Source organism: Diadema setosum, chromosome 4 (genome assembly GCF_964275005.1).
Source record: "Diadema setosum chromosome 4, eeDiaSeto1, whole genome shotgun sequence".
Taxonomy (NCBI): domain Eukaryota; kingdom Metazoa; phylum Echinodermata; class Echinoidea; order Diadematoida; family Diadematidae; genus Diadema; species Diadema setosum.
Window position 1 is genome coordinate 30,877,191 of NC_092688.1, and position 26,376 is coordinate 30,903,566.

The 26,376-nt window shown below is 38.3% G+C and overlaps 1 protein-coding gene across 1 annotated transcript; it reads right to left on the reverse strand.

Moving 5' to 3' along the window:
- Nucleotides 1-93: 93 nt before the first annotated feature.
- LOC140228013 (argininosuccinate lyase-like) lies at nucleotides 94-26,376 on the reverse strand. Its single transcript, XM_072308409.1, has 14 exons — nucleotides 26,251-26,376; nucleotides 24,289-24,483; nucleotides 16,861-17,001; nucleotides 15,409-15,506; nucleotides 14,734-14,773; nucleotides 12,952-12,989; nucleotides 10,729-10,806; nucleotides 10,058-10,110; nucleotides 9,702-9,879; nucleotides 8,455-8,539; nucleotides 7,998-8,100; nucleotides 5,138-5,259; nucleotides 4,370-4,476; nucleotides 94-3,170 (listed from the first exon to the last, which is right to left on the reverse strand). The coding sequence occupies exons 1-14, from the start codon at nucleotides 26,263-26,265 to the stop codon at nucleotides 3,032-3,034; spliced, it is 1,392 nt and encodes a 463-aa protein (XP_072164510.1). The 5' UTR covers nucleotides 26,266-26,376; the 3' UTR covers nucleotides 94-3,031.

Consider the following 26,376-nt stretch of genomic DNA (forward strand, 5'->3'; position numbering starts at 1 on the left):
AGTACAGGTTTGTATCTTGATTTATGAGGAATAGATATAAATAATTGTGTATATACATGTATAAGGAACGGGATCTGAAAAATACCTACGTAGTTATATCAGGTACAGTGTACATTTTATTGTATCTCACTTGATCTGACCTCATAATGGGGTTCAATTGTATTACAAAGTACTTTCTTGTACACTGTACATGCACATGCTCCAACTGCTGTTCACAAAGCAACACAATGAGACGGGAGTTTTATGGCAGATACTGTATTCGCGGAATATTTCGCAAGGTTATTTTCGCGAATTTTGCAAGTCGGCTACTATTTGCGAAAATATCGACTCTGATCCTGATATGAATGCGACGTACGCGCACACATTTCTCCATTCGGTACAGGACTCCACGATTGTGAATTTAACCACTTGCGAAATCATCGGGAAGTCTTGATTCGCGAAAATTTAGACTCGCGAAATAAATGCCGTATACAGTAGTACATTTGTAAGTCTCAATTTGAACAGGAACCTTTAACATCATACATGCATTGCCTAATACACATAGTTGTAGTACATTGTATTTCCAAAAGAAATTCAGAGTAAATCAGTTTCATGATGTCGCCAAAGCAAACATATGCATGCATATGAATCAAGTATATTTGAAGTCGAGGTAGAGGTCACATTGCCAAAACCCAGAGCCAGCATGTAAAGGGATCGTATAGTTTTGGTTGAGACCCAATTTCAGGTTTCTAACATTTTTTGGTGGGATAATGAGAAACCTCTTATGAAATATAAAAGAGGATGTAATTCTATAAGGAATTTGACGTTAATTTGATGAAAATTGGTTTTGAAATGGCTGAGATATTCAAAAAAGAGCGATTCTAATAAAGTGTGGACCCACACTTTATTACGATCGCTTTGTTTTACTCTGTTTTTGGATGTCTCAATCATTCCAAACCCAATTTTCATCAAATAAACTTTGAATTCCTCTTATAATGGTATTTTCTGTACTATATCATAAGTGTTTTCTTGGTATCTCGCAAAAAGTTAAAAGCCCAAATCTCATCTCCACCAATACTGCACCATCCCTTTAAAGCATAACATTCTCCGCCAGACAACAATCGGTACGTGTTGCAACTGTTATGTGAGATGTGGGATCACTAAGTACCTATAGACTGATGTATCAGCATTGTAAATCCATCACTGATGGATTAGCAATTGCTGATAAATCAATCTAAGGGTATTTTGTACATCACCAATTCATTCTAAAGTGTCCTAAAGGCAATTCTTAAAAGAAAACAAAATATGTTATGATAATAATTTTTTTTTTAACACACTTTCATTTGAAGGGCTATTCCCAAAGTAGGTCAGTAAAATGTCAAACATGTAAATCATTGTTATTATTCCCAATTTTTTGAAAATCAGACTCAATTTTTATCAGGCACATTGAAATTTCACTTGGCATAATGTGTGATCAAGAAAGTACTAGGCGAGCCTAGTACATGTACCTCCTTTGTGTGACCTTGAAAATATCAATATCATTTCACAGTCTCGGATTGTGAGCCACATACATCATGATTATAAAGAAATGTTAACAATCATTCAATATAAATCAGGTGTCCTTATAGACATAAATCTAACACAATGTCTGTGTATTGATTGTACTTCAACTGTTAATAATATACCTACATGTATCTTCTAAAATCACAATAAAATCTCACAAACTGCACCATGCTTCACTCTGATCTGATCACTGCCTGTAATAACTGAATGTCAATAAAAGCGACAAAATTCTACACCAATCAATCATATCAATCCTGCAGGGCTGCTAGGGACTGCTTGCTACAAAGTTCCTGGTGTTCAAGTCTAATTTTGGCGCTCCTTCACAACACCAGCAGAGCACTCTTGATATCTCCCAAGTCATTAAAGTCTGGAACACACCTAACACAATTATTCTACTTCCAGCTAATTGAAACAGACACTCATCTGATGCTAAGTCTTGATTGTTGGAGAAACACCCTGATGAACAAACAACAGCAAAACATATTTACCAGACAGGATACTGACCAATTCTGACTTTTTTTTTTATTTTTTTTATTTATATGGACCAATTCTGACTTGACAACAGTCAGTATGTCATACTGGATAGTAATTATCTGTATAAGTGTCTACCACCTCGTGTGGAATGCATAAAAGAACACATACACACACATACAACTATTTCAAATATTGCACCACACTTAGTTGCACGGTTAATAATTTCCATGCTGACAAAATGACACTCCCATCAAAATGTAGATGTCAACATTGTTGGTTCTCTGTCTTCCAGGGATGCAACTGCAGAATACTACACTAGGGCCATGCACATGCACAACAAAATCAAACTGCATTACATGTACACTTAATGATTGCATGTGAAACATATTTCCAAGATATAATTTCATACCATCTCTGGCATTCAATTCTGAAGCTGGGCAAATGTGGATAACTAATGCAAATGGCCACTTCCACGAGCTGAAAGTTTCCTAGTTCAGCTGGGCACTAACGTTTGTAATCTGGGCTGAAACCCATATAAACATATAATCATATGCTATAATGAGACATATTGCATCTATATCACGCACCCTGTAGATTTCATCTACAATAATTTGTAATAATCTCTATTGGAGTATTTAGGTATTTATGGATAAAAACACTCTTCGAAATGTATAGTATTCCCTCCACCTCCTGGCTAAGACAAACAATGTCATTTCATCACAGGTTTTGTTTATTTCAGATATGCCAGCTGAATGAAAGAGTTTAACATATTTGGGTTCAATTTATCCACGTACACAAGCAAAAACATGTCTAGATTCCTCTTGATTTTATCCATCTTGACTGCAGAAAACAAGATGCTGACAATCATTAACCCGTTGAGGACGGTTTGATTTTGCTACAACACGCATTTCCCATAGACACCTGCCCGAGTATACTCGGGACTCGTCCTCGACGGGTTAATACAATGAAACTGAGCAAGGTCCTTGAAACTTGAAAGCTGCATCATTGCTGTGTTTTAAGCAGATTCAATCCACTGGCGCAGCTGTGAGACTTGGTTCAGCACACTCTGTCGGCTAGTCCCCCCAGAGCTCTGGTACTGCTCCACACTGCTCTCATAGTTCCACACACTAGCAACGTCCGACTCAAATGAGGGGCTTTGGAAAAGAGATAGAACAAATGAAAACATTTAGATGATTACAATTCACCCATATTTAACATAGTAACAGGTAAAGTTTTGATACGTGACACTCATGCCCTCCCCCAAACTTACAGCATTTATCACATAGACCAGTACCAGTATACTGTATGTAGACTTTTATTTGTTATAGTGAGTCATGTGCACTGTCTCTCAATGAATGTGAGCATCAGGAAGAGGGAATACCGGTAAATCTGAGCTGCAATGGAGTTAGGCATTATGTCTGATGTGCTACTGTGCTTTGACAGAGCAAGGTATTCTGCCATAATCATAACTCATATATTTAGTATTACAATACCTAAAACATTTTTGCCATTTTACATAATAACCACAGATAGCACAGATTTTTCTCAACCTAAAAGTTAGGTAATTGAAAACCAAATGAAAATCATGACTTCAAAGTGAGAAAGCTAAGCTTTGAAAAAGTGATGTGCAAGTTACAAGAATGTTATCTTAATTTGCTGGTAGAAAGCTGAGCAAGTGATATCGGTAAAATTCTTCTCCAGCAACAACATGATATTAACCCGATGAGGATAGACTGACTTTGAGACAACACATATTTCCCATAGACACTTGCACGAGTAAACTACACAGTACTTGGGACACGTCCTCAACAGGTTAACAAAGCCCTTTCACTCTACATATTACACTGAGAATTCCCATGCTATTATAACTGCTTGTCTCCTCATGTAGAAGGAACGGCTAACACGAATTTCTGCAACTTGAAAACTGATGAACTAAGTTGAAAGTCCAAGAAGTGTTAAAAAAAATCACAAACAGAGTGCATTGAGAAATTAATCATCTAGGATGAGAAGTCTGCAGAAGGTTTTGATATGTCTGTTTTTACTAGGGTCACAACATATATCACAGCAACACAATGTGAAAAACGGATTTGAAAATGACAACAATGATTATAATTATCACAACTCGTGTCCTTCCCAATTTTTCAATCAAAGTGTGTCTGCAAATGAGAGCTGGTAAAAGAATAACCACTCTCAAGTTAAACGTTCGCATCTTTCTCAATTCTTCTTTTGTTCTCATTTCTCTCTTCTCTTTTTTTTTTTTTTTCATTTCCATTCTCCCTTCCTTCCTTCCAGTATGAAGGAATCCTTGGGAATGGACCGGTGGGTGGCTAGTCACATGGCAAGGTTTACCCACCTGACTGTCTTGAGATCATCCAGGGTGAGGTCAGTCAGTGGACACTGCTTCTTCTCAGCCAGGGCAACGCACTCACCAGACAGACCATGGGCTTGCCGAAATGGAACCTGAAAGATTTAGAAGCACAACTGCATGTTGTCACTACTCCATTTCTTGCTTTTAATGCCTATACTTCATCTAATCCATATCAGGGTAATTCCTCCAGAGGGCAATTACCTCCTGGCTAAATACTTGTTAGTGATAAAGTTAGGGTAAAGATTAGAGTTTAATAGGGTTAGGTTTAGGTGCAGGATTAGGATTAGGGTTAGGGTCAGGATAAGGGTCTGGGGTAATTGTCCAGGGGGTTATTGCCCTAGGACCCATCTAATCATCAAATGAGGACATACTAAAATTCTTAAGCATCCTGAAGGAGAGAAATGCATATTTGCTAGCTGGAATGAAAAAAAATTAAAGCTAAAAAAATAATTTCCTACTGTGCTGTCTCTCATGAATATATAAAGTCAGATTATTTTTCCTCAACATCCCAGCTTATTAGAATGGAAATTGCTAAAGATGAAATAAATAACTAATTACCCTTTGTTGTATCATTGCACTATGCAAATTTGGTCTACAGGATTTTCAACAAAGCTATCTATCTATCTATCTATCTATCTATCTATCTATCTATCTATCTATCTATCTATATATATATATATATATATATATATCTATCAATCTATTTCCACACTTCAATCATACCTCAACAGCTAAACATTTCAGTGGCCTTACCCCTTTCCTGACAAGATAGTACGCCAGGTCAGTGGCCAGCATGTCTGGACTGAGTGCAGCCGTCATTGCCTCTGGGTTCACGGTCAAGGTGGAGATCACACCAGTGGCTACCTGTAGTACGCCTGGATGGGGGGTGACATGGATGGAATGGTAGCATGGATACATTTACAATCTGTTGTAGTATTTCTGGCATTTAGACCCAGTCATAACAGTACATTTTAAAGTACTCACAATTTTCTGTGATGCTGTCAATGGTTTTAAAACCAACTTGTGACACAATCACATGTATTCTGACTCTCAGATGGTGATATGAGTAGTAAAAGCAATGTTACAGCATCAGGGGTGCTATAACCCAACTGTGATGTCATTGTATTTATCATTACAGTGAAACCCCGTTATAACGAGTTCGGTTATAACGAGGAACCGCTTATAACGAGGCGATCGCGTCGGTCCCGTTTTCCTTTGCGTGTGAACCTATGGCAGAACGAATCGGTTATAACGAGTTCGGTTATAACGAGATTCCGGTTATAACGAGGACAATTTCGGTGCATCATGACAAAGAAAAACATAAGCAATTTGATCGGATATAACGAGGTTCCATTTCTTGACTAAATTGCCGCTTTCAAACACGCGACAAATGAAACATTGAAAACTGAATCCACGTCTTTTTCCCATTTTGCAGAGAACCGTTCCTTCCATGTTTTCTTCTAAATCTTGCGATAAGACACAGGAATGCCTTCCGATGTTCCTACTAAATTATTAACATAATCATTCGCTTTTCTTTTTCGCGAGATACGCGTGCGTGATATTAGGTCAAATCACAGCGCATCGAGAAAAAAAAAAGAAGATAACGCATCCAAAAACTTTCCATGTAGCAACACTTGTGGCCAAAAGTGGACATTATTGGAATGCGTGTGCAACTCATCATTATATCCTTTCCATTTGTAGTTCCGACTTTCATTTCTTTTGCTAGTTAGCAAATATGAGTGTGGATGATTAAAGCCGAAATAATTAATGAAATCATCGCGATCCCGCCGGCTGACAGTAGCGTAAAAATAGTTGAATAACGCATGATGTTAATGTAATTAATCGGTGTTCAGAAAAAGAAACAAACGCATTAATTACTTTGAGTAGATCTGGATTTGTTCATTATAATTTAACAAATGATAATTTAAATATGAGTGTGTGTGATTAAAGCCAAAATAATTCATGAAATCATCGTGATCTCGCCGGGTGACAGTAGTGTAAAAATACTTGAATAACGCATGTTAACCTATACTTAATCGGTGTTCAGAAAAAGAAACAAATATATCTATTAATTTGAATAGATCTGGATTTGTTCATTATCATTTAACAAATGATAATTTAAATATGAGTGTGTATGATTAAAGCCGAAATAATTAATGAAATCATCGCGATCTCGCCGGGTGACAGTAGCGTAAAAATAGATGAATAACGCATGTTAACCTGCTTAATCGGTGTTCGGAAAAAGAAACAAACGCATTTAACAGTTCAAGAACGGATGTACAAAACGCGAAGAGATTTTCGGAAGAAAATAAAGAACGCATTTTAATCCCTTCCGGCGCAACGATAATACATTGTATAAAATTACAGCTGAAATGATTCATGAAATTATCGAATTCCCGCTGGGCACCAAGAGCGTAAAATACCTCGCAAGTTAACGGTAAACAACGCATGTTACTCTGAAATCATTGCGATCTTGCCAGGTGACAGTAGCGTAAAAATAGTTGAATGACGCATGTTAACCTAATTCAGAAAAAGAATCAAATACATTTATTAGCACATTTTAACACAATCATTTTAACATAATCACAATTTTAACACTGCATTTCACAATAAAGATTTTTCTTGCTTTCAGAATGGTCTACCAGGTACAGATTTGCGTAAAAAGGATCACAACCTTCCACATTCAATCCTGTCGCATATTTTTCAAGAACAGATGAACAAAACGCGAAGACATTTTCGGAAGAAAATAAAGAACGCATTTTTAATCCCTTCGGGCTCAACGATCACACATTGTACAAGATTACAGCCGAAATGATTCATGAAATCATCGCATTCCCTCTGTGCACCAACAGCGTAAAAATACCTCGCAAGTTACGGTAAACAACGCATGTATGTTACTCTATTTGCGCTGGTGCTAATAGAAAAACTTAACAAACAAGAATTACAATAAAGAAATAACTAATTTCAACCCCTACTTTTTCTTCTAATTCAAAAATAATTTCCCTTTAGTCTCTCAATAATAATGATCCATAATAGAGTTATAACAACGCAAAGGATGTTCTTAAGTTTCATTGATGGGTATATGATGTCGTGCTTATGTTTTTCTTTGTTTTTGATGCGTACGGTTATAACGAGGTACCGGTTATAACGAGGTAATATTGCCGGTCCCACGGACCTCGTTATAACGGGGTTTCACTGTACCTACATATGATGCTATCAAAGGTAATCACAGTCACCTGTAATATTATGTATAATATTTGAGCATGCCCTCTGGTTGTGCATTGCATGATAGATAAGTGTTAACCAGACTGTAATATCAGTGATATCCACGATAAAATTGCATGTGGTTGCCAGACCAACCTGTGATGGTATTATATGCACTCAAACCTACAAGTTACAGTATCATACATACTCACACCCACCTCTGATTCTATCCATTGGTATTCAAACCAACCTCTGATGGTATCAGTGGTCTCATTAACTCACCTGTGATGTTATCATAGGCACTCAACTCACCAGTGATGGTGCCATAGGCACTAAAACCCACCTCTAATTTTATCCATTGGTATTCGAACCAACCTGTGATGGTATCAATGGTCCTGATTAAACTCACCTGTGATGGTATCATAGGTGTGAAACATCCCCTCCTTGTCCTCCTGGAGGTCTTTGTTGTAAGTACTTGGTAGACCCTTCATCGTCATCAGAAATCCACAGCACTGATAAAGAAATAGGATGATATAGGTAATTTACTCTTACCAAGGCCTCAAAGGACATCTTCAATATGTAGTTGTCAAAGGCGCTGTCATAAAACAAGAGACATGAAATATGAATTCATCAATGTGCATGCATGTCTCTCTCAACGGTTATACCACTTTGTCTTGTCAACATAAGGCACTCATAAAACAATTGGTATATCTACATGATTGTCAGTACAGAAAAAAAAAAACTAACCCCCCCCCCCCCAAATATGGCGCTCCTTTTGTCTTTGCAGTATTTAGCAATTCTTTTTAAAACTATCGTGTAATATCTTGGAGATAAATGATGTGAAATCAAACAAGGCTGTTACTCACACGTCCAAATATGGTTCCAGTCTTCCCTCTCATCAGCTCTAGACTGTCTGCATTCTTCTTCTGTGGCATCAGACTGCTACCAGTGCTGCAATCATTTGCATAGATGACACAAAAAGTACAATGAACTTTGGTAGGGCTACTGTTACACTTATTCCTGTTTATGAGTGAACTCTTGGCCAATAAGGGGTTGCATGTCATGTTTCTCATTCGTATGAATGCAACACATGTTTTCTGATGACTTCCAGAGTTATGCTGAGAACTTTCTGATCACTAGTGCATAGGTTTGCAATTCACAGAAGCCCAAAGACCACTGTTTATTCTTTCCTCCCAATTACACATTCTTTTGTACATGGATAAGCAAATCAAATCATCAGTATTTCAGTATATCAGACTTAGCTCTTAAAATATACAGTTACAATAAGAATCTAGCTTGAACAGCTTCTAAAATAATTCTTTACGTGATGACTTCAGAATATTTCAGAATTTCAATGGAGCCAGAGTCACACAGTAAAGCCATAAACTATCAAACAGACTGGAATGGAGTCAAAAGGGGCCTGAGCTGTTGATCCTAGCAGAATCTTCATCAGAGGCAAAATGACAAACAGGCAGGGAAAGCAATCACATATAAGAACTTCACACAACAAGAAAAGTCAGGGACAGGCTGGGTACACAGAACACAAAAAACAAAAGGAGAGGGTAGGAGGTCATGGGCAAGGAGCCCAACAGGTAAAGGGAGGGGGATTAGAGCAGGAGGGTGGACAGACAAAAGGCAGAGGAGGGTCAGTGATGATCCCGAGGACCATGGGGGCAACCTGTGAAGGATAAGGATGAATAGGGAGGCAACATCAAACAAGATAAGGAACAACAGAGGGATGAATTAAGGAATCTCCGAAAAGAGTGAAATAGCAACAGCATGGGGGGGGGGGGGGGGCAGAGAAAGCAGCAAGCCCTAACCTGGGGATCCAAAAAGAGGCAACAAAATGAAAGTGAGAGTCAACCAACAAAGGCAAGTTATCAAACATATCAAAGTATATATATATATTTTTTTCTTTTTTTTTTTTTGCTACAAACAAAGAGGAACATGGCCTCATTGGGAATACAAAGTTGACATCTTAAGCTTCACCTTATGTTCTTTGTATCCAGTGGAAAAGGTGCTGGATAGATATCAACCACCATCACCTCATTTCCAAGGAAACAAAGTGAATGTGACATGAAGATCTGCCCATTTGCCACCAAGATGAACTGACCTGTATGCATCAGCCAGCTGGACAAAGCCAAACTCCTTGGAGCAGTAGAGGATGAGGTCTTCGGCCACCTTGCTCAGATGGACCATGGTCATGGATGCCCAGAAGAGGAACTCGGCCACAAAGTCACGGCCAGCCGTCCCGTCCAGGCTGTTGGGGGCGGGGCGCAAGAATTCCAGCTCTGAGAGATACCACAGGTCATGGGACAGGAGAGAGTTCTAAACATCAAGCCAAGATAATATGATTTATGTGGCTTTCAACAAGAGCAATCATATGCATTCAAATGAATATGTGAATGAAATCTGGCTAACATGAATTAGTTCATTGTTCAACGATACTGTAATTTCATTCCATATTACCTTTCGCCAAAGATTCTCTGTCTATGTTGAAAGGGTTCCCGGCCAGTGCTCCTCTGGAAGAGAGAGGGAAAAAAGGGAAAGAAAGAAAAGTTACAAATTCGACTCATAACTACACTATATTACTTTTTCTGGCTACATATATCTGGGTAAAGCTGTGACTTGGCAATATCTGTCTTATTCACTATTGAGTTCTAGGATTTCTATGCTTTGCTGGGTATGCACAAGATCCAAGTTGGAAGTGCACGGCAGAGTAGGATGAAGAAAACAAAATACCCTTGATTTTACTTCAGCAATGGGGTTTGTTTTTGACTTAGTTTCCTAATTTGTAAAAGATTGAGATACATTTGAACTTTCACATGTAATAAATTAGTACATCGTTCGTTAATACATGTAAACAATTTATCAATAATAGACATACCAAGATTTAATGTAAAGATCACTTGCATCATCAGCTTACAGTACTTGCTCCAATCACAAGGAACAAGCCATTGCACGTGGCACACAATTGTCAAGGCGATGAGATTATATTACATGATTTCATAAACTAAACTTTCCATGCACATCAACTGCTGGACATAGAATTCTGTAGGAAAACAGGTCTCATGAATAGAGATATTACCATTAAAATCAAATCCTAAAAATGAAAATTAGTGCAGATGACAGGAACTCACCCTCCCAGTGGCATGACGTTGACTCTGGCTTTAAGCTCTCTCAGTCGTTGTACATCCCTCTGAAGGGCCCATGCATGGCTGCCACAAACACACACAAACACACACAAACATAGAAACTATTATGTACTCAGCCAAATCAAGCAAGATTAGAAAATAAGCATCTCATCTCTAACAATTTAATCGTATCTCGGGTCTTCCCCACACACTAAATTCACTTAATAACAGCCTGTAAAGAGCATTGTGATACTTAACAAGTGTGATATAAAAACCAGCTATTGTTATTTTTATTATCCCCTGAACTATGAATGATGACTCCGGCAACATCATGGAGCAGTTGGTGAAAGCAACCCAACAGGATGCTTAAAGTAGTCACTTGTTGGATGATCTCAGTATTATTAACTACCCTCTCAAACTCTCTTCTTACTGTTCTCTGTTTAAAGTCATATCACAATCTGTATACAATGTGTAAACAGACAATCTGGGGTTCAAATCATGGCCAGTGTATTTACACGTTGTACCTTTGGACAAGATATTTAGCCCACAATATCCATCTTTGCCCAGGTATATAAATGGGTACCTGGTAATGCCCACATAATAATAAAGACTAGCCCTCTTATAAAGTGAAGTTAGCATTGAAGAGGTTAACCTGGAGACATAAGACCACATTATTATTGTCATTATGATATATTGCTTTCTGGCTTATTACTAAAGTCATTTTAGGTTTGTTTGTTGTATTTTCATTCCTCTTTCTATGTATGAATTTTTGTTGTTGTTGTTGTGCTATCTACTAAAATGATCACTTACTAGCAGTACAGGCAATGAGATCTATTAAAGTTGCACTTGTGATACCATATGTGACCCACCACCACAAAATGACCAATAAGTCACAATGGGACTTTTCACGTAAACAGCTAAAATGGCCGGGTTGGGGTGGAAAAGTCCATTTTTTGTTTTAGGTATTTTCTGAAAGTCCATTCATCGACCTACCACCTGACAAAATTTTAGAGTCTAATGTTTACTAGAAATACCAAACTAAAAGGAAATAATAAAACACACTCAACTGGTTTATTGCACTCATCGACTTAGCTTCATTTTAAAGTTTTGGACTAAAGAATGCGAGAAAGAGAAAGAAGAAAGTGTTATAACAAAGTGAATAAGAGAGCATAGAATACAAAAGGAAAAATAAAAAAGAGTGAAAGATGAGAGAACAGAAAAGGACTGAAGTGAGAGAAAAGAGAGGGAGAGAGAAGATTGAAGTGAAATAGAAACAAAGAATGAAATTGGATCAAGAGGGGGAGAGAGAGAAAAGGGATAAACTAGAGAAACAGGAATAATAAACAGAAAAATACACATATAGTACATATGCTATTATTTTATTGCTTTTTAAGTTCTTTCCTTAAAATAACTGATTTTGACACATAAAGTTGAACATAAGAAGCCCTGATATAATGGACAATGAACCGATCATTCAAAATAGTTCTCGTCACTGATACAATCCAGCTCATACTTCAAAGTGAACCATTTGAAAAAGGCTTGATTTGATCACATTGAAGCTTTGAAACAACTAAGCATAACTCAAAAAGTATACAATATTAGGTCTTGAGATTTTAGATAATTTGATGAGTATGTCTTTTTAAAAGCTGTACCAAGTTTTGATCCAATTAGTCCTTCCTAGTGGTTGCGTGGGAGATTTGATCCAACCTTTTGTCCCCCAGACAACAGGACACGGTTCTGTGCTTCTGAATGGTCACAGTTCTTTAGAGCCCGTTTTCTCCACTATTCTCGTAATTACCCTGTCTGACATCCCCACTTTCTCACTGTATTTTCAAAGGGTTTGCTTCGTCCATACACGGTGTGTTATCTGTCATTTAGAATTTCAGCTTTTTGATTGTGTTGGGATCTAGAAAACAAAAATTTCCAACTTATTGGTTGTTTTGTCGTGGTGGGTCACATATATGAAATCAATGTAGATCTACTTTAATCAGATCCCTAAATGCTAAATAAAGATCTGTGGCCAGCAGAGTGAACACAAGACAACCACATTTATACTGTTTCACCCATCCGTTATAAGAACTTAAAGAAAAAAAATCAAACAAATGCATTCCTTCTTCTTCTGTTTTAAATGAATTTTCCTAATGTAACCAACCTTTCTTGCTAGCAGAACATGTATAACTAGGTATATTCAATGTTAAAAAGTATATCAAACAGTAATGGTAATTTTACCTCAATAACCAGTGGCTCCATCTGATTGGCTGAGCTCTCTGTGAAGAGAAATTATACACAATATAAATTTAGTCAGCTTCAATGGAAAAGTGACCTAGGTCTGTACATAGATGGGCAAGTACACAGTATAAAACTTTAAACTTCATCATTACTTTAACAGCTGATCCACACTTCTAGATTCAAATTTAACTTTGAATCATTATTGGTTATGTTCTAATGGAAGAACATTTGAAAGAAAGAGAGCATACAGAATTACAAAGTTACTGCAAGCTAAGCAGACATCCATTTCTGGTTTTATCAAGACAGGTGACTCTTTTAATTTAGACTAGAAATGTCGCTTTGGCGACTGGTATGCCTCCGCCATAATGCATGATTTTTCCAATAGGTCTAGATAGTACATGTGGACAATGTGTGATTACATTTTCACAAAATTGGCAAAATATTGAAATGACAAGTTTGTCACAAATGTGTTGAATGTTCACCTTCCTTGACCTAGGTTTAATTGGATGAATAGGAGAGCATGTATCTAGGGATTTAAGGACTTTAACTCGACTTTGACCCATTCATACATTTAGGCATTGAGTAATTTTCAAGGTACAGGTGTGGAGAAAAAGTGCAATTTCTGAATTGAATAGTAAATTGTTACCATTTTCATCTGGCCCTTGACCATAAAATTCATAAGATAATCACTTTCAGGTAGAACATGCATAATGTGTACTAAGTTTCAAGATAACTTGAGCCACTTCCGAGATATGGAGGAAAAAGTTAGTTCAGCACTTTCACTTGATCTTTGACCTTTTGACCTTTGAGGCAAAAAAAGAAGAAAAAAAAAACTTTCCAGAGAATTTCTATTAGGTTACACATGTATGCATACACCAAGTGTAAAAAAAAATAACCCTGCTGGCATTGCATGATAGGAGGGAAATAGTAAAATTTTGAAGTGTTGCACTTGACCTTTGACCCCTGACCTTTGACCCCATGAACCCTACATTCTCTAGATAATCACTTCCAGTCAGTATATGTATATACTATGTTCCATGAAGATACCTTGAACAATTTTCCAAGGTATGGAGAAAAAAAAAAGTTTTTATATTTTTACTTGACCTTTTGACCTTTGACCTTTGACCTCATGACCCAAACTTTCACCAGAGAATCTTAATTGGGTAATACATGTATACACTAAGTTTCAAGAAAATATCTTCAGGCATTCAATAGATATGGTGGAAATAGTGAAATTTTATGTATTTGACCTTGACCTTTTGACCTTCGACCTTGAGCATGTGCACCCAAAAGTTGATAGGCACAACTTCACCCCCTAATACACATACATGCCAAGTTTCATTAGGATACCTCAACGGGTTTTGATAGTTACCTTGTCCACAAAATTCATTACGGACGGACGGAAGGACGGACGGACGGACGGACTGACGGACGGACGGACAACTCGAAAACATAATGCCTCCGGCACCACTTCGTGGCGGAGGCATAAAAAAGTCCTTGAGACAAGCAGGTTTTTTTTTTTTTTTTTGCATCTAAATTTCATAGCTGAAGAATAAAATACTCTACAATATTGTGAAGGTAATGATTTTGGGACCTGAATTTGTACTTCATTGTAACAAAATGTCATTATTTTTGTGGTGACAGAAGCACCCTGTATTATTTTTCAGTAAACAACCACCAAAAATAAAATGCAAAAATGACAATATTTTGTGGTGTTCTCTGCTTCCTCATCAAAAACTCCTGATGGGAAAGGAATCAAGAATGCATATCAAGTTGATTTACCTGCATGTGAGTGTATCCCGGCATTAGATAGTCCACTTCACTGAAACAAGGAAATGAACAGTGCAAAAAAGACAAATTGAAGCTGCTGCTTTTCAAAAGTATTAACTGTATATGCAATGTATTTTCTGATGATCTGATTTTCACAAATGTTGTGAGTCAACTGGTATAATATATCCGCATGCCAAATTATTGCTTCCCAAGTCATATACAAAATATAATATTTTCTCTGAGGTGGAATATATGCTGTCTGATTTGTACAACACATTATTATGTTTCCTAATGTCCAATATTAACAACACATGCTATCTGCATTAAATTAAACTGATTCATATTTAAACTGATGTTGTAATGGCACTGTAAAATCCTTTTTTTTTTTCAAATTCATTTTTTTCTACAAATTCAAATCAAATTTAATTTCCAATATCACATTTACTTTTTCGATGCAATAGAAAAAAAAATGCAATACAGAAAAGATATAAAAATACATATATGAAAATATTTGTTCAAAATCACTGTATTATTGGAAAAGAGATGCCAACGTAAAAGACAAGCTTACACAGATGTCATGTCGACCACTGTAAAGATCAACCCCCCCCCCCCAAAAAAAAAAAGAAGAAGAGAGATATATCATATAGATAATACACCAGGTATCTCTTGTGTATGTTTAAAACTCACTTGTTGGCTCTCTCAACAATGACAGCGATGAGGTTGACCATAAGTGGAGAGAGAACATCCAGACTCTCCCTCAGCCATAGTCTCGTGTCGGTGGCACACTTCAAAGAAGAAATAAGTGAATATGAGTTTTATCAATGTGATCTAGACACACACATTCGTATCAAACATTATTGACAAAATCAGACTCTTAGATTCATGGGAATTCATAAAGGTATTCTGAATCTAGACCCCGGATTAAGCAAATGGCAACTGCTAAAATGCATTATTCATAGTTTACATTGTTGTGGTTTGTTATGAATATGACACAATTGCAGCAAAGAAGAATTAGTTTCCATCAATTTTCAAGTTGTAGTTAGCTATAAGCTTGAACATTAAAACCTACATAAAAGTGATACACTTTTGAGAAGACGACACCTCACTGACATTTCAGTAATTGGGTAATGTCTGCATTCAATCAGTTTTATAATGTACTTTAAAAGCAGAAATTTCCATAATACTTTGCACTTGGTTGAGTAAGATGGTTTCTGCACGTTTTCAGCTCTGTAAAGGGCTTTTTACACTTGTAAAATTTTGCTTAGCCCCGGACCAACGGTGGGGCTAAGGGGGGGCCTTAGCCCCACCGTTGGTACGGGACTATCCTTAGCCCACTTTCTGTTTACACTCGTTTTTGCCAAAGTGGGCTAGCCCCACCGATAGTACGGTACTATCTGGCCCTGCAAAATAGCAGGGGTTAGCACCGCAATTGCGGTGCCAAGCAAGTGAGTGTAAACAGAACGAAAAAATAATCCTGGGCTAAGCGACGGAGACGAAGTCCGACCCTCACTGACCAATCAGAAACGAGGTAGTCAAGTGCTGCCGGTGCGTGCGTGTACGTGTACAGTACACAGCGTAATTATGAATATTCATGTGGTTTGGAAAGTCCGGGGCTAAGAAATACGAGTGTAAAAAGGTCAGTTTTCTCCTTAGCCCCGGACAAGAGATAGTACGTGACTAATTGGCAAGTGTAAAAAGCTGAAAAAATTGATACGGGACTAACGATAGTCCTGGGTCAGAGAAAGTCCGGGGTTAAGAAACACAAGTGTAAAAAGCCCTTAAGATTTAAAAAAAAAATGAAATAGTATTACATAACCAAGCAAATACTCACATGCTCTTATTTTTGCACTAGTTCATGTTGCACAAAATGTGTCAAATTTCCACATGGCAAAAATGTCTACTTCTGCAGTACGTCTCAGCAAAATGGCAGAATATCAATGCCTCTACTTTCTGTTAGATAAAATCAGATGAAATTAAGTAACTGTTCTGAGAGTTTTTGTTGTTGTTGTTGTTGTTGGCTTGTTTTGTTTTGTTTTTCTGATTCTACTGCAGCTAGTGGTTGGGATAAACACAAAGTCACACTGATTGGCTCAGTGTGAGCAAAATAAATCACCACATCATTACAGTAGTCAAGCACACCTGGTCATTTCTGCTCCTGCCTGTGTGGAGTTTTCCAGCCACAGGACCGACGTGTTCCTTGAGTCTTCTCTCATTGGCTGTGTGGATGTCCTCGTCTCCTGGCTGTATGACAAACTCCCCTTTCCCCCATTCCTCAGCAACCTGAGTAGAATGAGACCCAGTCAGTGGCATCTGTATCCTAGCCTCCTCCTACCAATCTCCATGATGATGCCACATAGGCATCTCCTCTTACCCACATCTCAACTCAGCTTTATAAATAGAAGGGGCGATCATGAAACATGTGACATGGTATTGGGTCTCCACTCTCCTATTTCTCTGAAGCTTACACAAGACAGATAGGGGCACATACAAAACCTTATGGTACATCTCAATGCAATACCAGCAGCATGTGAACTCCCCATAAGTGTGTGCAAAGTATACTTTACACACGCTTAACTATTAAAAGCATCTTTCTCAACATAAACTAGTGAATATTCAGTCATTTCTTACACACTACAGGGATATTAAGGGAGTTCATTGCCAAAATCTTTGCATGAGCAGGACAAGTTAAATGATTGGAAAGCCAAAACACTACATATCTACTGCACAAGCCATATATTTTGAAAGGTTTTTATTCTCATGAATTTAGTGAGTAAGTCGGGCGCTATTCACAAATCTAACAACACATGAAAATATCATCTCTCATCCCAACATAACTGTGATGTGCACGCATATATTTCTCCATTCATTAACTGTACTCTGAGACTGCGATTTAACCACTTGTAAAATTGCCGGAATTCCTGAGAGATATGTTCAAGAAAAAGAAAATATTCATTTAAAGGCATAATTAACCATTTGCAGATGAAACAAAAACCTAGCATTAATGCTTTAAAATAAAATTATAAAATGTGAGTTTGGAATAGAAACAACCAATGTAAAAATTTGAATCAGTATAATTGATGTTAAGAATTATTAAATATACAAAATGTGAAAAACGCGTGTAATAAAAAATTTCTACACTAAACTGTCTACAGTTACGGTTTAGTGTTTAAGATAGTGATATCTCCTTATATTTTAGGCTTTGTCCAGGGCTTGACACTAACGGTGGCCCGGTGGCCCAGGGCCACCAAAGACGCACGTCGGGCCACCAAAATTTCAGAAATGAAGAATTTGGTGGCCTGATCGGGCCACCAAAAATAAAAGTTAGTGTGGAGCCCTGCTTTATCGCAAAAAAAAAATTATATGATTGGATGTTTTGTGGTGCAAAAGACCTACACTATGCATTAAATATCATATCTTGAAATTTTTCTAAAATCACTGTTCCCAAAGGAAAACTGGACCTTTAAATAGTAGAAGGAAGAAAAAAAAATAGGAGAAGAAGGAATACAGACATGTATTACAGGGACCATAGTGTACGAGAGAGAGACATGCACACACACACTTCAGTCTGCGAGTGCATTAGGAAATGTACGGGGGGGGGGGGTGGTTTAAAGTACAGTGACACTGAAAACGAGAAAGCAAGAGAAGGCGTGATGAGAATGAGAACTAAGGAGATAGTATGGTAAAGAAAGGAGAGAAGAGAGCAAGGACAGGGAGATACAAGAGATCGGAAGTGGCACAGGAGAGAGAAGAAGAGAGAGGGCAGTAAAGTGGTTGCGGGGGACGTGCTGCGACTGCTCAAATTAGGCACGGTAAAACAACTGTAAGCCTTGCAGTCGCCAAGGACTGCAATCAGCTGATTAAAAGGGATGGAGGAGGGAGAGTAGAGAGAGAGAAAAAAAAATCTGTTTGCCATACTCAAGACGAATGCAGCATTGCCAATTGTCTCGGCTTCAACCATCTGTCAGGCATTTCTCAGCATGATTAAACCATGGAGCTACTCCATGATCAAACACATCCTAGTCTCTTTATACCATCCATATTTAGCCCACACTGCGATGCCAATTCAGCATTTGTATGTCTGTTTGATGCAATAATTTTGCACGGACTCAAACTAGTACACTTTGCTGTATGAAATTTAACAAATTATGTTTTTATCTGGTTCATACTGAGAAAAAAACACAGTAACATGCAAACATCATCTACAAACCTATTGCAGTCAGATCAAAAGGAATATGACCTTAAAACGGTAACAATTACTTCAAATCTGCTCATTTTGCTTGTTCAAATTGTGACTGCATCCACACACGTCAAATAGGAATGTCTGTCTCCCCCCCCCCCCCTTATTTTATTATGCTCAGCTTTTCTGAGTTGTGTCACTATATCCAGTACAATGTATGAGGTTATTTTCTTTCTTTCTTTTTTGACTCAGTGAGACCTGACAAGAAGACAGTGAAGCAAATGTGAGAAAATACACTCTACTCTTTGTGTGAGTGAAACTGTGTTGTTTCAGCCTCAGTAAATTTCTTTATGAGTCTGAAGTTACTAAACTTGATAATAAGCAACTTTCAAGTAAATTATTGATAATCTAACTCTTGAATGTACTTTACTGCCCTTTTCAATCTTTTTCAAAGCAGGAAGGTCAACATTTCTGATGGACTGTAAGTTAATAAACCTTGTAAACATTGAAGAACTTACATTAAAAAATAAGCCTATTAACTGAATATTCCTTGGTTTACATATTCAGTTTTACTGGTGATAAAGGTCTGGACTGTCAGTGTCTGTGAAATGTCCAGCATACAATATACAGTAGTTTATCTGATGTTCTGCTGCTTCGACATCATTAAATACATGCGTACTGCCTTTAAAATTAGAAATCCTTTTCTTACAAGTCATTCTCCTATCTTTTGAAGCTTTGTTTACAATTAAGTAATGTGAGACTGTAGTAGTTTCTGTGATTGTGGCAATCTTTAAACCATAACAATAAAGCATATGTCTGCAGTGTAAGCAACTAATTGTTGTTGTATTATGCAATAATACACGCCCTTCGATTGAGTAACATTAAAAACTGACAAAGCATCCGGGCCACCTAAAATTGCATTTGGCCACCCAAAATCATGGTTAAGTGGCCCGGCTGGCCACCTAAAACAGGAAGTTAAGGGAAAGCCCTGTTGAGGATATAGATGACATAACTTCTAAACAAAAAAATTAGTTCTACACGGTGAGGCACCTCTTCATTTTTGTTTATACCCCTTACTATGAGAAATTTGCCTGCAGTGCATCTGAAGATGACACCAAATACTAAAATTGCTTACAACTCACACTTCTCTTTTGATTGAATAGCCCCTTAAACTCAGACTTGTGCAGCAGGAATGTGCAAACAATGAGGAGCTTGCAGTGTACTCAGACAATGGCCTCATGAATTATGACTTACTTTAAACAAACAAGCATTTTGAATGACTGAATTATAACCTGATATAACAAAACTTATTGTCTCTCAGTAATGCACAGTTCTGCATAGAAAAGCCAAATAGATGTTTTTGAGTGCATTTTGAGTACCAGTACATTAAGGAAGTAATGTGACTATAAGACAGTCAAAATATGTGCTACATTTTGAACAGTGCAATCATATGTTGTGTTTAACAGCAAGTTGCAGAATTGAGCTTTAAGACAATGATATTTGGTCAACAGTCAATAGACAAACTTTCACCTATATTGGAAAGGCATAGAAAAAGATGATAAAACATCAAGAATAACCTTGCAAGGCATTCCACAGAGGCCTTAACACAGCTGTCTTCACCCATTGGCTGTAGAGTTATTTACATGGGATTGCTCATTTATCAGTCTGAGGTACACAAACAGCACAACAAAATTATCTTCCCCTAATTTAGTACCATGGAATCAGCTGGCATGGTTAAAGGCAGCCGGTCGTCGCTGGCGATTCGCAGCTCAGTAGAAAAGCACGACAAGCTGCTCCTCCCGTTATTGTACCCCCGTACGTACCGAATGCCGAACACGACGCTACGCAGCGCAACAGCGAAAACCAGATGGGGCACGAGCGCCGTGCGAGCTGTCCACTGTAATTTCAACATGGACGCCCGAATACCTACCGAATGGGGCCGAATGGGTGCATGCACAAAACCGCACAACAGCCATGCGCATGAAAATCTCTCCCGGTCCGCGACACAACAAGTACTGAGAGCTGTCGGGTGTACGTACGTACGTATCTGGGTCCAGTCTCTGTTTATATGCACTATGGTGCCAATTTCAGCAATCTAAGCAATAATATTTCAAAATGTCTGAAAATATTATATAACAATATCATAAATTATTCATATATTACGTTGTTTAATATTTGGTATTTATAAATATGCTTTGATGAAGAAATATTAAAACTCTAAGCTTCATGTATAGCAAGTTGCAATGCAGGTTGTTATGATCTCATCGTGCATTGTTGTCTGCTGCGTCAGTTGCATGTGTTATACGTACAGCTTACAGTACGTTGGGCCGGATCGTAACATAACAAAGTTGATAGAAAGTCGTCGGTACCGGTATGTCAATATCAATATTGTGTGTGGTATGCGTGTACTTTTTGCAATAAAAAGTGCTGTACTGTTTCGGCTTAGCCTTGGCTTTGGTTAAGTAATGAAACCTCACAATGGAGATCAAACAGCCGTCCAACTCGAGGCAACGTATCTACTTGTTTGACGCTATCGACGAGTGCATGGAGAACGCAGAGAGACGTGTTCTTAGCTGGAGGACAAGTAAGAGACCAGAGGGGGAGGTTTCAGCGTCAGCGTGCCGATGAAAAACTTGCTTTCCACTTGCTGGAGTTGCATGAACAGTTTTGCAGGAATTTTTATTCAGAATGTGCAAATTCGTGTTACGACATGCACGGTCGAATTGTGTTGCCACGGCTTACGCCAATCAAGCAACCCCAGCTGGCCAAGTCAACAACTTCAAGGAATCCAGATCCAGATGATGTGTAAGTAGAAGTCTACACATGAATCAATGATTGAAGTGGAATGACTTTTTCTAATCTAGTATCAGTAACTTTAGGGCATTTGCGTTTGATCGACAAGTAGGCCTATTTTTCTATGTATAATTCCGCGAAAAACTTCTCTAAGTTCTCATTTATGTCAAATTATGATAATGCCGTAATTGAAATGACATTTGCTGGGTCAGTTTAAAGGGACTGTACAGTACTGGTTGAGGTGGGTATTCATGTTTTGAACATTCCTAAGTGAGATAATGAAAAGCCTCTTATGAAATATGAAAGAGCATGTAATTTTAAGAAGGATTCAATGTTTATTTGATGAAAATTGGTTTTCAAATGGCTGAGATATCCAAAAAAGTGCTAATAATAAAAGGCGACATGCCACAACTTTATTAGGATCTCTTTGTTTCACCTTGTTTTTGGATATCTCAGCCATTTCAAAACCGATTTTCATCGAATAAACTTTTGATACCCCTTAAAACTGCATGCTCTTTGACATCTCATATAGTGGTTTGTGAATATCTCGCAAAACGTTAAAAGCTAAATCCTCACCTCGACCAGAACTGTACACACCCTTTAATGTCATTAGTCCCATTAAATGAGAAGTTCTTCATATCAATCATGTTATGCAAATTCCCCAAGAATATGATTTAGGATTTGCAAATAAATTTAAAAAAAAATGAATAGATCTATCGCAAGCTCCATCATACGTGTATTCTAACCCAATAGATCTGGTAGAACTCTAACGTTTAAACAGGGGAACTATAGGTTCAAAGACGATAGATCTAACAATAATAGATTCTAGTTTAGGCCCTACTTCGACTTGAAGGTATGTCGGTTGGTGCACGGCCCCCTTCTACCACGGCCACAGGTACACTGTGCAGTGCAACTGTGGCCGTTGGCCCTGCACGGGCACAGTCGCTTCCCCGTCCTGAATTTACACACGCCAGGGCAAGTATGATTGGACCTACTACTAATCGACTGCCTAATGTTTATCTGCTTGATAAGAATATTTAACACTGAAATTCACGTAAAAAAAAACTTGACCTACAAGTGTACGTGATTGAGAAAATCCAGCTCTATCAAATGCAGTTGTTCCGTTTTCGATTCGAAGTTTCAGTGCAAAAATATCGCCGACGAACTTGCGTGGCCTCGTTTCAGCTCCCCGCGGTAAAATGTTTTTGCATTGACAATGCACGCAAACCGAGTTGTATTGAACACCGTGTTGTACGAAGCTTTTTAGAAGCCTTTTAGAAACTTCCATAGACATTACATTGTGCTGTCATTACGATTCGGTGAAAATATTCATTCGAAATTTTGTCCTTGATTAAAACCATTAATGAACAATGAATTATCGCGTTTTCCCACACCATCCTCATCTACATTCAAAGCCAATCCATTTTTATGTGCTTTGCGCGCAGAGAAGTGCGTACTAAGTGTTCAGTGCGAGAATTATACGCGGTCGGTTTCAATAAGGATCATGGTCGATATGTAGTAGGGCTACCATACAAGACACAGGGTCTCCGACCCAATCGTCCGCGTTCAGAATGGACAACTCGGCGGTAATATCCGCTACCCATGACGATGTGTCATCGTCCATGATGCCACCCTACCTATATATAATCTGATCTGACGATTACAGTGTAGTTAACGAGTGACGACGATCGACGGTGCGATGAAGAGAAGGCGTACACTGTAGTCGTACGAAGTATAGGCAGCTAGCTACTAAAGCTCATGCGAACATTGCATCACACAGTACATACAGTATACCATACATTCAATTCACATTACACAAAACGTACTCCCCGCGCTCAGATCAATCAAGCGAGCAAACGAGATACTATAGCGCGATACATTGCTTTAGGGATGTCTTGCGCACACACACATTTCGCTTCGTAGCAACTTCGGAAGCGAGTTTACGTGCTGCCGCCCGCGGCTGAAATATGTCCATATATCCTCGCGACTGGGTGTCTTTAAAATGGATATAACATCAGCCACATGGTATCCTAGAAACCAGATATTGTCCATGAATCCATGCATGATCAGGAAGAAATCAAGCAAAGTCAAATCAAGAAATCATGCAAGTACATTGTAGACAATGTGGGAGTATAATTACACTTAAATATTCAAATTGACATTCTTTTTTTTTAATGAAACTGTTAATATCCTCATCAAATCACCGTTCAGTGTTCTACACACTACTGTATAAGCTGTTATTTTTGCGTACAGATATTTTCGCAAATGAGGAGGTCAAAGACATTTTCACAAGATGTTGCTTTCGTGAATTGAAACCGACAGTTTATGGTAAGTGCACATGATTACCTTAGCGCAATGTAACATTCGCGTGTTGTCAACTTCGCGATCCGATTGTGATTTGCGAAATTCGCAAAAATTAAACCCTCACGAAAGTAACAGCTTATACAGTATATCAATATAAAGAAGTAGTGATAGAATATCAATAAAAATAAATAACAACAATATAACATCAATAAAATAGATAAACAGTCAAGGCATTATATTAAAAGACAATCATGCTAACTATTTAATTCCCAATAATAAAGTTCTTCTTTTACCTTTTCAAGGCCACCATAGATGGAATCACGCTCCTCCTCTGTAACCAGGCCAGCCTTGCAAATGGCCTTCACGTAGGCTTTGCTGCCCTCAATGTCTGCCTTCCACATTCGCTGGTCGAACCCTATGGATGCATTAAACTGCTCCATGACGGGATCTGTGGCCCCGGTGAAGCGCCCTCCCCATAGCTTTTGAGTCTAATGAGATTTGATAATCAAAATAAAAGCAGAAATTGTGCTTGGAATATAGTTATTGTAACACTTGTCAAAGCGGGTGACTCCTTACCTAGGCAAAGGTCATTCATGCTGCAGCTCAAAAAATTCATTGTAGAGATTTTTGATATAATAAACAGGATTTAATTTCAATTTCAATAGTGTGCTGCCATGTACTGTTCAATGAATGGATACAGGATCCAGGCAAGATAAGTGCTCATAACTCAAAATGGCAGCTGCCTCCATTTTCCATTCATCAGATGACTGAGCGTGAAAGGGCACAAGTTGTGTTGCATTTATCAGCGCTTGTTGGTCATGATGGCTGGTTTGTTTACATTAGCCAGTGATCACATTCAGTGATATTAAACTTTCGTGTCAGCAAAAAAGCAGCTTCTTGAACCCCTTAGCATTTATACTGCAGCTGAGACTTTCCCAGCAAGGTTTCATACTATTGCACTATATATAGCAGGCTCTGAAACCACCCCTGTAGGTGGTTTCACAACCTGACTTGATCAGATCTCCATTTCTGAATTCTGTCTCTTTTTACTGAACTGGAAAGGCCACTCAAGGGCAAGGCTTCTCAAGGCCGTTGTAGGAGGCTTTAAATTTTATAGAATCCCCCTTTTTTATTATTTTAGTATAAACAGAGTAAATTTATAGCAAATTACAACTATGATAAATTTTAGGTCTATACACATGTAAATTTAGACTAAATTCTAGGAGTGATAAATTTTACTCAAAGTGTAGGCCATACAAATAAATTTAAGCACTTTCCACGTCTGGCAACTAAAATTTAGGGGGCATTAGATTCTCTAACGTTAGGTATCGGTACCTGGTATGCTTACTCTAACATGTTGGATAGAACCGTGGCGTTAGGGCCCTAGCCCTAGGCCTACAAATATTGCTTTCATGATGTAAACACAGAAACTCCAACCCCAAGTACCTGCTGATCTGGAGATTCTCCCGCCCGAAACCCCTAGCAAACGGGAGACTCCAAGTTGATGTGTGCGAAGTTCCTAGAGTTCTAGATGTTCTCTGGTGCTATCTAACGCTTGTTTTTTGAACATATGATAGCAATAGGTAAGAAATGCTTTCCACCGGGAGACACAGAGCCAGGGCAGGAGAAATCAAATCTCAAGCGGGAGAACGGGAGATTTTGCAAAAATGGGCTTTCGGCAGCGGGAGATCTCCCGTCGAAAACGGGAGAGTTGGAGTCTCTGTAAACATTCAAGTTGGAAATGAAAAATACAGCCATAACAGAGTCAGAATACTGTTGTGGTGCTTGAATTCCCCGACCCTGCCACCCCCCCCCCCCCGAAAACAAAACAAAACAAAAAACAAAACAAATCACATAAGTGGCGGATCCAGGAAGCTAGGGGGCGCACCCGGCCCGCCGGGTGCACGTGTACGCCTCCTCTTTACTTATTCATTGTTAAAACAAAAGAAACCAAAAGACAAAAAAAAAAAAAAAAAGGAGGTGCGCCCCCTTAAATTTTGTAAAGGCGCCTCCCCTTTACGGAATCCTGGATCCGCCCCCTGAATAAAAACAAAACACACACACACCATTATTTCCATACATGCACCATTCACACCTCCCTGCATGCACACACAAAAAGAACAGAAAAATAATGCTGTAGACCCACTTCTAAACTAACGGATGGGACTACACGGCTCGACGAGGGACTGTCACATCCGAATTCTTAAAACAGAAAAATCAGTCATAATTCCCACAAAATTACGCGATACACATACCTTTTCCATAGACATCCCTGTAGCTGATAAACCTTTCTATTTCTACTGATTGTTCACAGGTTGCATCAGTCGTCGTACTTTTTTTGCTACACAGCAACGTTCAGGTCGTCTGTCTGACCAGCCGAC

Excerpts from the sequence above, each read along its gene's own strand:
- LOC140228013 (XM_072308409.1), bottom strand. Across the intron at positions 5,260-7,997 it reads CACCTATGATACCATCACAG|GCGTACTACAGGTAGCCACT; the intron begins GTGAGTTTAATC and ends CCCCCCATCCAG. Across the intron at positions 3,171-4,369 it reads GATGATCTCAAGACAGTCAG|CCCCTCATTTGAGTCGGACG; the intron begins GTGGGTAAACCT and ends TCTTTTCCAAAG.